This window comes from Rattus norvegicus, chromosome 18 (assembly GCF_021556685.1).
Source record: "Rattus norvegicus strain SHRSP/BbbUtx chromosome 18, alternate assembly SHRSP_T2T, whole genome shotgun sequence".
Classification (NCBI taxonomy): domain Eukaryota; kingdom Metazoa; phylum Chordata; class Mammalia; order Rodentia; family Muridae; genus Rattus; species Rattus norvegicus.
The window spans coordinates 48,319,996-48,334,508 of record NC_141551.1 but is presented as its reverse complement, the minus strand read 5'-3'; the positions used below and the strand labels follow the sequence as shown (position 1 = coordinate 48,334,508).

The window sequence follows — 14,513 nt, the reverse complement described above, 5'->3', positions numbered from 1 at the left end:
TGGTTTGAATATGCTTGGCCCAGGGAGGGGCACTATTAGGAGGTGTGGCCTTGTTGGAATGGGTGTGGTCTTGTTGGAGGAAGTATGTCATTGTGAGCAAGGGCTTTAAGAACCTCCTCCTAGCTGCCTGGAACCAAGTCTTCTCCTAACAGCCTTTAGGTGAAGATGTAGAACTCTCAGTTCCTACTTCAGCACCATGTCTGCCTGGACACTGCCATGCTCCTGCCTCGATGAGAATGGACTAAAGCTCTGAACCTGTAAGCCAACCCCAATTAAATGTTGTCCTGTATAAGAGTTGCCTTGGTCATGGTGTCTCTTCACAGCAATGGAAACTCTAAGACAAGGCAGAAACACTTTTACTGCCTCAGACTACTGTTTAGCCTGGCACTTCAAATTCTGTTTTGTGTTTTCTATAGTACAGTTCCTTCATAGGAAACCAGATAAAAGACCATAAAAATAGAACAAGAGGTACAAAGGAAGGGAGAGGGGGACAAAAGGTCAAAAGGTCACATGTATAGAGAAGCTTGTCTGTATTATTCTATTTTGAAGAATAACTCTCCAATATCCCTTAACCCACCCATACATCCAGCCACAAACACATCTATGTATGCATTCAACTTACACCTATTCACTAAGAATGTCTCTCCTATACTGATTTCCTCTTGTGAGGATTTCCTGGTCTTTGGAGAACCTGTTTTCACTTTGCTTTTTAACTGTTCTCAAAGGCAATGCAAGCTCTTTAAAGAGGCAATTAATACATGCAGTTTATAAGATGTGCTGAACAAAGTCTAGTAAAAGTTTAATTGAAATGCGTGTCACAGCTTTATTGCTGGTATCAATAAAATCTCTAGTTTGTGGTGAGATCAGAAGGAGTCAGCTTTGTTTGAAACAATAGATCATCAGACAAAATACAATATCACTTTAGAGATCCATCCAATCTATCAAGATGTGAAAATGTAAAATAATAGGATATAGGGACCAAGGGGTGTGTGTGTGTGTGTGTGTGTGTGTGTGTGTGTGTGTGTGTGTGTGTGTGTGTCCGGGGTAAGATTAAATATATTGATTGATTAAATATATCAAGTCTAAAATAATTGCTTGGTAAGTTTGTCTTATGCTTTACTTAAAGTGAAATAAGTAAATAAACCACACTGATAGTAATAAAATCAACAAATTGGAAGATGTCCAGTTGCCATAGCAACCGGACAAGTTTGCTTGGCACACAGGCACAGGAGACCCTTCTTTTCTTTTCTCATCTTGGTTTGATTTCTCCTTTTTATTCTTTCTACATACTTGCATGCAAAGCCACCAAGCTAGGACTTGATAGGGCTGAGCCCCAGGCTCAATTATCTTTCTGACTCTGTTTTCTATCTTTTGAGCACAAATTCCTACAACTGCTCATTTCCCTAACAGCTCTGATTCTAGCTGGCATGACCCTATAGTGCCTTAGGCTCAGAGTAAACTCTGGTTAACTGTCAGCCCACAGGCTTTGGAGCTCGGGTTAGTTATGTAGCTTTTCATGATTAGTGTTTGGAGTGTAGATCTATGCTCATGCTATTCAAAGGCTTTTCTGCCAATTGTGGTGGAAATGTCTGTAATCCCAGGTCTCAGGGGACTAAAATGGGAGAATCCCAAGTTCTCCATTAGCTTATGCTACACAGCAAGACTTAAAACAAACAAACAAGCAAACAAACAAAACAAAAGCAAAACAGAACAACAAAAAACATGACTAGATTTTTCTACTTTTCCTTCATCTCCAACAATGGCTCTTTCAGATTGTTTACTTATGTCTGCTCCATGACTGTGAAACAATGGCCAATGAAATAATAAAGTCCAGGAGGGAATATTTCTCTAATTAAAGTGAATCACAGAACAGCACCAGAGCATGTAGATGCATCCCCCTCATCAGCAGGCCCTTTGATGCCTGGGACCATTTATACGCTTCTGTGAGCCTTTTCTCAATTCCAAAGGAAACCTTAAAAAATACCAAACTTTCTCTGGGCCAGTGTTTAAAATGAAGACTAGGCCCAGTGCACAGGCATGCAATATCATGCAGGTAAGCTGTTTTTGTAGAACGTTTTGACTAAATGTCCCATGAACAACTCAAAAACCAAAGGAGTCCAGCCCCTTAGACCATGTACCAAGGCAGGATAGGCTGACACCTCCCACAGCAGCTTCAGACAGGATATCTGCTTTGAGAGCCGGCACAATGGCATGTGTCCTGAACCTTGATGTTTGAATAAAATGTGCAAGCTACATGCAGATGATGGCTTTGAATCAACACAGTTCTCTCGCAGCTGCTCCCCTACTGGGGAGGCAGAGCAGACCTATGCAAGGACACCCCTGACCTGCTTCTCCAGTCCCCCCAAGGCTTTCACCTTCATGCTCCCCTGTAGCTAGTTCTGCTAGGGACAGCCAGGCAGTGAGATAATTGCACCCTCGGAGACTTCAAGTGTCAAGATGAAGAAAATCAATTCCTATCACCTAACAATCTTTCACTCCAGGACTCCACTAAAACTGCTGGCCACCCCGTGGTACTGGAATCTTTAAAGGTAACTTTTACAAGAAAAAGGACACAAATTGGGAGTCGACCGTAGCCCGTTCTTTACAGATCTATAGGAGGGCAGAGAGCAAGAAGAGGAAGCAGAAAGCAATTTTCTTTGGTTGGTCCTATTCTTTCCTAAGGTATTTACTGAAGACACAAAATCAGAATGCACTCGAGTGCCTGCCTGGCAGAGAAAGACCTGCATGTGCTGAATCCATTAGAAAACTGTTCAATAGCAATCTTCCTTGTGGAAATATTGGCCTTGTAATGGTTCCAAGTTCAGCTGCTCTGCAGGCTAGCTGTTACATAAGTGGCTATAGCGGATGGAGGATGTCATTGGACGGAATTGGCAGAACAAATGTGCCTCTATATTTTCCACGGGGGGTAGTCTGTTCTTTGAAGGGTACCACTGGATGGCTTCCCTCAAATCTGCATTTTATGTCATACAAATGTGTCTCATCTCAGAACTACCTCAGGATAAATCCCAGCGTGAAGCTAATGGTTGAGGAGTCTCTTCAGATAGGTCGCCAGATGCTACGTTTTCCTAGATTTTAGCAGCAGCTCCCGCAGCCCTTCCACGAGGGGCACATCTTTTTGTTCCATTCCAACAGCTAAGAATTCTGAGAAACACGCTGTGAGACTTGAATAAAGAAACTGGCATCTAATTGAAATTTCCCTGAGGAATGCCGAATGCCCAGTCATTTGCCCAGAACCTCAGAATAGGCCTGTGAGCCTTTCTCCTCTCCCTTCCTGGTCCCTGCTCTGCAGTCTTTCTATATATACTCCAAAGGCCCAATTAGGCTTTGAATGAGCAAATGAAATCAAAGACGTAAAGCCAACGATCACACAGTTTAATAAATTTTCTCAGTACCAAAAATGACTTATGGAGGTTAGCAGTAGTCAGATACTGGAGAAATTTTGAAAAACTTCGATTCTCCTTTCTAGTAAAAGTACAATAGTAACATATTCTTGCTATATGTGTAATAATTGTCACTGTTTTATGACCGTGGTGGGACTGAGAAGCAAAATGCAAATAATCATGTAATTCTGATATTTCAAAGGCAGCGCATTATTGAACATTTCAATGTTCTTCCTACTCTTTCTTAAAATTCCATGCATTTATACAACTTCTAATTTCAATGGTCTGTGTAAGGTCCTCCAGCTATCACATGTTGAGTAAAATTATAGAGCGTTATTTTCTGTCTACCAATGGCATTCTAATAATGTGTATAGACCATCAGTATAGATACGGACAAGGCTACTCTGCCCATGAAGACACAGGACTGGAGTCCTTTGTCTTCACTCTTCATAGACATTAGACAATGTATAAACCATTCGTTTAACTTTCCACCTTCCTTTCTTCATCCATTGGAATAGGCAAGCTCTTATAGGACTGTTTTGAGAATCTGATAATTTATGTAAGATTCAGTGGCATGGAGATCGTCACACAAAGGAAACATCTATATGTGTGCCTGACACACAAGGGGCGTGAATGTGTGTGTGTGTGTGTGTGTGTGTGTGTGTGTGTGTCTATATGTGTATGCTCTATCTTAGTTCATTTATGTATTATATTAGTTGATGATGTTCTGGTACAGAACAGACGTTCAGCTAGTGTGATTACTACTGAAGAAAGCCCGACTCAGGCATGACGGTGCACACTTCTAGTCTCAGAAGGCAGAGGCAAGAAGATCATTGAGACCTGCCTGCAGTGAGTTCCAGGATAGTCTAGACTATACAGAGAGACCCTATCTCAAAAAGCAAACAACAGCACAAAAGAGGAAGAAAGCCTATGGTAGCATTTTCTGGTCTTTTAGACATGGGATTGACATATTCAAAGAGAGTGACTTCTTATCGGCAACACCGTGATTTACTGCCATCGGGGAAAAACCTCTGGAGCCAAAGAGGGTCTGGTTAGATACACGAGGAGCAATTTTCTTGGCCACAGGTTGATTAGATCTATTTTAATTCTACATTGATTTCTTTCTTCTTGTTGTTTATTTAAGTTTGAGATTGGCATTTTGTGGTTTCAGCATTTTTAAAAGATAATTTATAACTGTCACCCTCAACACAAGTTGGAGACAATCCAGGACTGAACTCTGTGTACATCAACAAGATTTTTCTAATGTAGAAATTAATTTTTTAAGCTTATTATCTGTGTGTGTGTGTGTGTGTGTGTGTGTGCGAGCGTGTGCACGCATGTGCACTTGTGGGCTGGAAGACAACTTTCTGGAGTCAGCCCTTTCCTTCCACATATACTTGGGCTTTGGGGACTCAAGTGGGTCATCAGTGCTTTTCCTCATGGAGCGTCTCATGGGCACCCATGCAGAGATAAGGTAAGCCTTGTACTTAATCTACCTGCTCCTCTCTGTCCTGGGGAGGCGTCCTTGATTGATGCCTTATAAAGACTTGAGGTTTGGCTTTGTGTTCAACAAATCATTACCATTTTTCTTTTTGATAAATGTTAAAAATATTCATTACAAAAAATAGAAAATATCAAATAAAAAACCTTTAAAAAACCATTGTATTTCCATTTTTCACAAAAATGACTGGAACTTACATTGGGCTGTATTTTTTCCTAGTCTTGCTTTCTGTTTCTTTTTCTACAAAAATTAAAGTTGGTACCAAACTACAAGGAAAGTTTTACATTATATATTTTATTAGCATTGTGTAATTAACACTTCCCCATAAAGCTCTACTATATGAATATAACTACCTTCACTATTGATGCCTTGAGATGTCTAGGTTGTTTTAAATATGTCTTCACTAAAATGTTACAATAAGTGTTAATGTTCATTAAAATCTTTGAATTTATTCATGATATGTTTTGATTTTGATAATCTAATAATAAAAATAAGCAGACATGTAAGAGAAGATACTCAGGAATCCCATACCTGCCCATAGCAGCCTGCGTAATGAATTAGGCTTGGGAAATCCTTGGAACAACTCAGTTCCGCAATGGCTTCCGTCTCACTCACCATCCAGCGTACACACTCCAGCTGACCATTCTAGATTTGTAAGAAGACAAAAAGAAAGAAATCCAAGATTACTAAAGTTTAGCAAATATCACAGAGATTGTAATTTTGCCATGAGGAGATTTATGAATTTTGGCTTTTGTGTCTGGCCTGTATGTACCTGAACTATCAACATAAGACCCGTTACATTCATGCTTTGTGGTTTAGCCCTGAATCAGTGGGGGAATTTTTACCTGCATTCATCTACATGATTCTAATCAGTTTTATTGAAAATCATTCTGTTGAGCTTTGAGGTAGAGTAGCCACCTAGTATTTGCCAGGCCTTGAGTTTGATCCCTAGCAGTGTAAACAATGAATGAATGGAATTACTCTATCGAGACATACCTTACATACTGTAAAATATATTTGTTTAGTACAATTAACTATTTTGAATATATACATATATACATGTACTCATCTATTATGTGTTTTATATATCCATACATATATTACTGTTTTCTAAATATACATACATATATGTTATATATGTTTACATATATATAGTTATTTTAACCCCAATCAAATTAACAATACTAGCAACATTTCTAACAGTTTCTAACATTCCTTAGCTTTTATGCTCCTTAGTTTAACCCTGAGCAAAATAATCTCAGATACTATGAGCATTTTGTTTTTTTTAACTGGCTTTTTTCACTTAGCACAATACTAAGCTGCTACAAATGTGTATTTTTTAATTTTTGAAATTAAAATATGTTTTTTTGGAAATGTTTTCTTTCTCTTGGATGGATACCTAGAATTAAACTTTCATTTACTCCTTATTCCTTCCTTCCTTCCTTCCTTCCTTCCTTCTTTTTGAGACAAGATCTCTCTATTTAGTTCTGTCTGTCCAGGGTGGTCTCAGACTCACAGAGATCTTCCTATATCACACATGGTGGGATTAAAGGCGTGTATCACTATGACCCGCTCTAGAATTAGAATTTCTAAGATTGTGGTAGATGTATATTTGACCTTATGAAAAGCTGTCAAACTGGTTTCCAAGGTGGTAAATTACTTCATATTACCAAAATTATCAGAACATTCAACTTCTTTCATATTCAGAACAACACATAGTATTGCCAGCAATCAATACCTATCATAAAAATGTAGTTACAGATTTATTTTTACGTGTATTAGTATTTCACCTGCATGTATGTCTGTGAACTACGTGCAAGTCTGGTGCTCTAGGAGGTCATGAGAGGGTGTCAGATCTGCTGGAACTAGAGTTATAGTTATAGCTGTGAGCTGTCTTGTGGGCGTTGGAAATCAAACCCTGGTTCTCTGGAAGAGCAGCTAGTGCTCTTAATCTCTGAGATATCTCTCCAGCCCCAATCACATAGTTTACTAGATAGAGCAACTATTTTTCAAATAAAACACTGTCGTATTTTTCATAAAACATTAACATATTTATATTTGAAATAACAATTTCCATTAAGTAATCAGGGCAAATATTTTAATTAGTTGAACAATGTAAGTTTCAAAGGTGAAAATGTTCTTACAGAAGAATCCTTTATTATTTGTAAGTGATAAAATGTCACTGTAGAAGTCTGAAAGAGCTACAACCGGAAGTTAGGATGAAGGAGGGCAGTGCAGGAAGGAGACAGGAAAAACCCGCTGGGGGTTTGTAAGGCCTTTTGTTTTATGAAGTCACATGACACTCATGCTTTTGGCTTTTGAATTCTCTCTCATCTATAATCCTCACTGGGATCTTACTCTCAGCACTGTGAACCTTTCAGAACACCAACAAGGTATGAAAATAGTTAAACTGCAGTCCACACATACTACAACAGTGTCTATACCCATCACAGAACACTGAGTGTCATAGTCTGTGATCGGCATCCACAGACTAGATGAATGTGAGTCCTCGTCCACCACTTAACCACAGTTTAGCTCCAGGGAATGCAACCGTCTCACCTGCAAACAGCAACAGCGTCGCAGCCAAGATGAAACAAGAAGCAGCCCAGGCTTGATGAACACAATGTTTGCTACAGTCTAGCCTCTCTCGCATTTTCTTAGAGATTCTGTGAGACGAGGGAGGCCACTACTAATTGCCTGTCTAGTTTCCATACGGTGAGGTGGGAGCATAGAAAGGGTCTGTGTTTATGGAGCCAGGGAAGGATTAAAAGGGAGCAGCATGTAACAGGATTATCGTCTCTTTAGTTTACTATCTTAACCTGCCAAGAAGAAAAAGGAAGAGGAAGACAGGAGAGGCAATTCCTTCCTTCATCGTCTATTTGAATAACAGGATTCCGAGTCATGAAAAAGACAGACACAGATGCTCACAGCCCACCATTGGACTGAGCCTGGAGGCCCCAATGGAAGAGCTAGGGGAAGGACTGAAGGAGCTGGAGAGGATAGCAACACCATCAGAAAAATACTATCAATTAACTGGACCCCACAGAGCTCCCAGGGACTAAACCAACTAAGGAGCATAAATGGAGGGAACCATGGCTCCAGATGCATATGTAGCAGAGGATGGCCTTATCTGGTATCAGTGGGAAGGAGGTACTTGGTCCTGTGGAGGCTTGATGTCCCAGAGAAGGGGGACACTAGAGGGGTGAGGTTGGGAGAGTGGGTGAGTAGGTGGGGGACACCCTCTTAGAGGCAAAGGGAAAGAGGATGGGGTGGGGGATTTCACGGAGCGGGGACTGGGAAGGGGGATAATATTTGAAGTGTAAATAAATAAAATAATAAAAAATAATTCCAAATTACTCTCTCTCTCATACAAACACACACTTACACACTCAAATAATGTGCATACACTGACTCTCACACATAATGCATACACTCTCACACACAGTGACTCACACACACTCACACTTACTAAGATATGCATACACACTGGCTCTCTCACATATTTATAGACACACCGGCTCTCTCTCATATACACACTCACACATAAAAACTCATACACGCTGACCCACACACACACATACACATATATACTCACAAACACACTATCTCACACACATACACCGACTTTCTCTCTCTCTCTCTCTCTCTCTCTCTCTCTCACACACACACACACACACACACACACACACACACACACACACACGTTACTCTGTCCTCGGAGCTACAGGTTTATGTTACACGACTACATGGTATGAAGGACTCATAAAAATCATAATTACTCTCGACAGCAAACATCTGTGCTACTGGTTTATGTATTTTCTGTACTAGGCTGCTTTTCATTCTTTTAGCTTCTTTTATGACAAAGAGTTTACCGTAAAGCAGGATGCTGTGTTATGCCAGCCGTACCCACATGCGTTTCATGTTCACCATCTCCTAACTGCATTAACACCACACTACAGACCTATATCATGTTTAAGTAAACATTCTTTGTGGTGTTTGTACAAGGACAGAATTGTGGAAAATCACATCTCAGCATGTGTTTTCATCGTTACAAGACGCATGCCTTTATTAGTATGACTAGGTAATGTGCTTCTTACTGCCCCGGGGGCTGGTCTGTTTGGGGTGTCTGTCTGACATCCTGGCTTCTCTCTAGATTTGGGTAATGCACATTAGCAGCCAGAGACCGGGAAGACGGAGGTAGTTTGAGGTCTTTCTGTTCTTGGCTCTTGAGCTGTGGGTAGCCCACTCTCTCCTCTAGTCATGGGTCAAAGTCAGCCTTTCAGCTGGGCACTTTGTGTCAGGTTCTTGTGACTACTCTTTCTCCAGGCTCCAGCTCCAGTAACTGTGACCAGGCTGTCGTCCCATTAAACCATTCACTTCATTCTTTCTGAATGAAGAAAGAAATGGAAGCCATTTTGATCATACAAGAAGCAAGACAGTTTGCATAAATTACTATATACACAGAACATAGAAACGTGAGGCCATGCCTCTAGTTCTAGTAAACAGAGATGCATCCCCTCCTCTTTCTCTCTTTCTGGTTAGTCTAGCTAAATTAAAGGTTTTTTTTTCCTACCTTTTCATAAAACCACATTGAGCTTTGTTGGTTTTCTCTACTGCTATTTTACTCTCCATTTCCCTGCTTTATGTCCTGTTATTTACTTTCTTTTGATTGCTCTGGATTAAGTTTGTCTTAGTTCTCTAGTTCCTAAAGTGTCTGACTGAAATTGTCCTCCTTGCCCCGCCCACTTGCCTGCCTGCCCCGCCTCCTTGCCCTGCCTCCTTCCCTGCCTCCCTGTAAGCAGATCTACACTGCCATGAAGGCGGTGGTGTGCTGTGTTTTTATTCCCATTCACCCCAATCATTCTCAATTTCTTTTGACCTTTTTTGTCTGATGACTGGTTGAGAGTGGGTTAATTTCATGAACTAGGGAATAGCCCATTTTTTTTCCTTCTGTTGTTAGTTAATTGTGTTTTATTATGTAAAGTGTGTAAGTTTGTACTTCAATCCTCTACAATTTATTTCATAATCCAATACATGCTGTATCCTAGACAGCGTTTTCAGTGCATTTAACAAGTGGGTCTATTCAAGTGTTGTGAGACACAGTTCTGTTTTCTCTTTCTTTTTTTTAAAGATTTATTTATTTAATAAATAATATTATACTGTTACATATAATAACAACAGTATACTGTTGTTGCTCAGTCACACCAGAAGCAGACACAGTATCCCATTGGAGATGGTTGTGAGCCACCATGTGGTTGCTGGGAATTCAACTCAGGACTTTTGGAAGAGCAGGCAGTGCTCTTAACCACTGAGCCATCTTTCTGGCCTGAGAGAGACTTAGATAAGTTTCAGATCTGGTAAATTAAGTGGGTAGCATTTAATTAATATAAAATACTATCCAAAGACTAGAAAGAAATATTATTTCTCTTTTCTGTGTTTGAAACCAAAATAATTGCCTTAAATGCAATGCAAATAACAAGAAAACAAAGCAAAAAAATTTATTAAATTCCAACAGTATTCTTTTGCCTGTCCACGTCTGGAATATATATATATATATATATATATATATATATATATATATACATACATATATGTATATATATATACATACATATATATGTATATATATTCCCCTTTAAAATGATCTTTTGATTCTATCTAGCCTCTGGATGACTCCTGTCAAGGTATACTATGCAAGAAACTTGGACCACTTGTACCCAAGTATGTTTGTCATTAGTAACAGACAGCCGGCTTGGTGCTGTTTTATTTTTAAAGTTTACTTATGTATGTATGTATGCTTATATGTGCATATGCATCCTGAAGCTAGAGATAGAGCTCCTGGAGCTCTAGTTACAGTGAGTTATAAGTCACTAAGTGGGTGATGGGAACTGAACTCTGGTCTCATAACTACTCAGCCACCTCTCCAGCCCCCTTTCAGAACTGTTTAATGGGGGTGAAATATTATCGCTCACTACATTTGTTCAAAACAAGGTCCTAAAACAGAAGACTGGTGGGGTCTTAGGCCCTCAGTTTCACCTGTGCCAACCCAAATGATACTGCAGGTATCAGGCCACATTGTGAAGGGAGAGTTGCTTCTGTGAAATACTCGTAGTTACTGTTCGTCAATACAGATGGAATGATGAAGCAAAAGAACACTTCCTTGATCATTCAGAAGTCCGAGACCCCAAATCTAAGAGTTTTTCAGCCTGGTGGGTTTTAGAGGTTTCCTGGTCACCGCTGTGCTGTGGTGGTTGATGTTTGGGAATAAGCCAGCACCTCATGTTAGCTGCTCCCGATGAGGGCTGGATTAATGGCAACTCTGTTGCTTATGTACATTCAGGCTCTAAAACTTTTACTCTATCAAAACAAGCAATGGGGCATATCAATTAAGAAAGTATATGCGTTCATCTACTAACAATGGGGAAATAGTCTGTCATTCACCATTCGTTAGGAAAGCGAATGAGAACTGTATTTCATAAACACTAAAACATTCTATAAATATGGCGGGGCCAACATTCACTGGCATTTTAAGGATATCTGTCACTCTAAAGATATCTACCATTATAAAGCTATCTGACATAGATGCCCATGGACGACAACATGCTACCCATATCATTCACTGGACTGTGTCACAGGACTAGACACTGACTTTATCATCTGACACTGTTATCACTGGTAACCAGGGTTCCTGTCTTACTCATCAGTCGTATCATCTTCTTAGGAATAGGTACCATGTCTTATTCAAATTTTTACCTTCAATTTTTAATAATATAGTACCTGTTGTCTTTGGTACACACAGAACTCAACTCTACTAAGACGAGTATTTTTTTTCCCCCAAATTCAGTTTCTCTTTTTTCACTTTGGTTGTAGTAAACTCAGTTCTGATCTGAGGTGGCACCATTTACAGCCAAAGAAAAGTACATCCCTGGAATCCTGGGTTGCTTTTTGATGAATATTTACCATGCAAATTTCAAGTCATACTTTGCCATGGAGCAAAATTAAATAAAACAACACTTTTTAACATATAAAACTGATTGATTTTTTAATGTAATGTGTTCTTCAGTGAACTCACAAGTGAGTTTATTGAGCCAGACATCACCGCTATTCAATACCTATCCAATTCCATTTATAGAGATGATGTTACTTGGCTTTTAGAAGATCTGACTACCAAGTAAAGCAATCAGTATGAAAGAACTACAGGATGCATTAGATTTCTCTGAAGTTCACTTCTGGCTTCTTACTAAGCATGACTGAGTTCTACATTTATCTGTCCAAGATCCTAACAGTCATTTCAGTTTAATAGCTAACCTTTTCACGATGTGTCATGTCTCAGATGCTCTTATGGCAGTGTTATAAAGGTTCTTGGGGGTTTTGTTTTGGTGTGTGTGTGTGCGTGCGTGCATGTGTGTGTGCATGCGTGTGCGAGCGTGTGTGTTACAGTCCAGGTTTTAACTCCATCCCCCTGGCATTAATTTATACATGCTTATGTATGACAGCATATTGTGCTATCTCAGAAAGCTGATTGCAAAATCTTCAGTTTTTTGTTGCTGATGGTGACATTTAAACTCAGATTCCATCCATTAAAAGCCCACATTATGGAAAGTTCCAAGTGGTGATTAGCACACCTTGATTTCATTCTCCTTGCTTCTTATTCCCACGTTAGGGAAAATTGACACAGTCTCTGAGACAGCCCGGCATGGGTAAGAATCCAAAATGTAATCACTATGAATAATGAAAAAAATTCTGCAGGTGGTCATCTTTTTGTCTCTTTTGTGGACTGATCTGGAGATTATCCTTGTTAGATAATAAGCTGGAATGCCATCAAAATCTCAGAGTGGTAGTGACCGAAATGACTAACTTCTTACATATAGCAATTCATTTGCTGTTTATTTAATACACCACTCTCTCCTCTTCCCTTTCCAATAGCTTGGCTCACAAGAAATCTTAAAAAAAAAAAAAAAGGAGATCAAGTCAAAAGACAAAGGCTAGCACAGCTCAGCCCCCGAGTGGTCACCTTGATGGCCAGGCCCGCTGGAGTCAGTTGCTCTGCGTTCCGTTCATTCAGACAGTCTTCGCCCATCAGCGACGTGAGGTGCTGCAGACATTCCGCATGGCCCTTTGATGCAGCAACGTGTAACAGATTGTTTCCGTTCTCGTCGTGAATTTTGTCCAGATTATCTGCAGCTAGGTGTGGCTGTACAGAGAGGGAGAGAAGCTTCCGTCAATAAATCAGAACAAGGTACTATGCAGGGTCTCCTCTGGGCACAGGAGGGAAGGGACAGTTCGAGATCTAGTTAAGAGTCCTTTGCTATTTGTTCTGCTCATAGTTTGCTTTAGAGCAGTGGTTCTCAACCTGTGGGTTGCGACCCCTCTGGCAAACCTGTATCTCTAAAATTATTTACATTGCGTTTCAGAAGAGTGGCAAGATTCCAGTTATGAGGTAGCAGCAAAAATAAGGAGGCACTATATTAAAGGGTCGCAGCATTGGGAGGTTGAGAAACCCTTGCTTTAGAGCATTCATTCTTCAGGGACAGCATGAGAGAGGATCACACAAGGACCAACGAGCTGCTGCGAAGGTTTCCAGTTGTTTTTTTAGGTACCTGAGGTGAAAGGGATGGTAACCAACAGCTTCTCTCTCTCTGTCACCACCCCGCTAAGTGCCCCAGGGAGAGATGGGGTATGTTTTATTGACTGTCATAGGTTTGCTGAATGAATGAAGTACTTGTTTTGAGTGTTTGACTTGCCAGGCTGGCTCCCTTTGCATGGTACCTCATGGCTGTGGTTACTAGTGCTTTCACAGGTCCCTCTCCATACCAGTGACTCCCCCGGGTATCTGGGGTATCTGAAATTCAGTCCTCTGAGTGTGGAGTGTTTGGTAGAATATTTTGTGTAAACTGAGCTGAGTGGTCAGCCGAGCAGTATTAGCATTTGGGTCCTCTGAATAAATGGGACCAAGAAAGGATTGACCCAAAGAGAATTTTAGGAAACAGCCAGGAAAATCAGAGAAGACATTTTCAAGAGAAAAAAGTTACAGCCTCATTCGGCAAAACTGTTTATCATTTTGTCCTCTTTGCCACAACAGGCCATGCATATTATAGTTTATCTGTGCGCACTAAACGCCATGGAGAATCACAATGCCGAGAAGCAGCGATTTTCCTGAATGAGACTTTGAGAGCCCAGGCTTGCTACTATTTGATCAGTGTCTGGAAGCTAGAAAGTGCAGCAGATGGAATGCTAGCTCAGCTGAGCTTTTCAATAGACATTTCTTATACCGAGTAACTCTGTGTCTGGAGTCCTTGGAGACAATTCTTCATGTTCCCTAGACATGCAGCCCTGGAACAAAGTAAAACCCCCCTCGTGGGTCAGAGAACAATCAACCTCTAGGGGAAGCTGTATCTGAAGTCCTTTCCAGCCCCCCTACTCCAACTCTTCTGAATACTGAGCAGGGGAAACAGAGAACTCTCTGTCCACAGATCTGGCAGGACTGCCATCGGCTACAAACCCACATCCTCACAGCACCAGAGGGAGAGCGTGGGGAACCATTTGAAAAGCAAAGGGGAGAAAAGGCATTCCCATTCAACTGGATAACAGGGCTGGGCCCTTTGTTTTCT

At 40.5% G+C, this 14,513-nt stretch overlaps 1 protein-coding gene across 13 annotated transcripts in view; it reads right to left on the bottom strand.

Moving 5' to 3' along the window:
* The window catches only part of Sncaip (synuclein, alpha interacting protein), a 137,752-nt gene that overhangs the window by 22,057 nt on the left and 101,182 nt on the right, over positions 1 to 14,513 (bottom strand). For all 13 annotated transcript variants that reach the window (NM_001437473.1, NM_001437476.1, XM_087592725.1 and 10 more), the window contains 2 exon segments: positions 5,434 to 5,547; positions 12,917 to 13,096. In NM_001437473.1, the coding sequence (NP_001424402.1) occupies positions 5,434 to 5,547; positions 12,917 to 13,096 (294 nt within the window).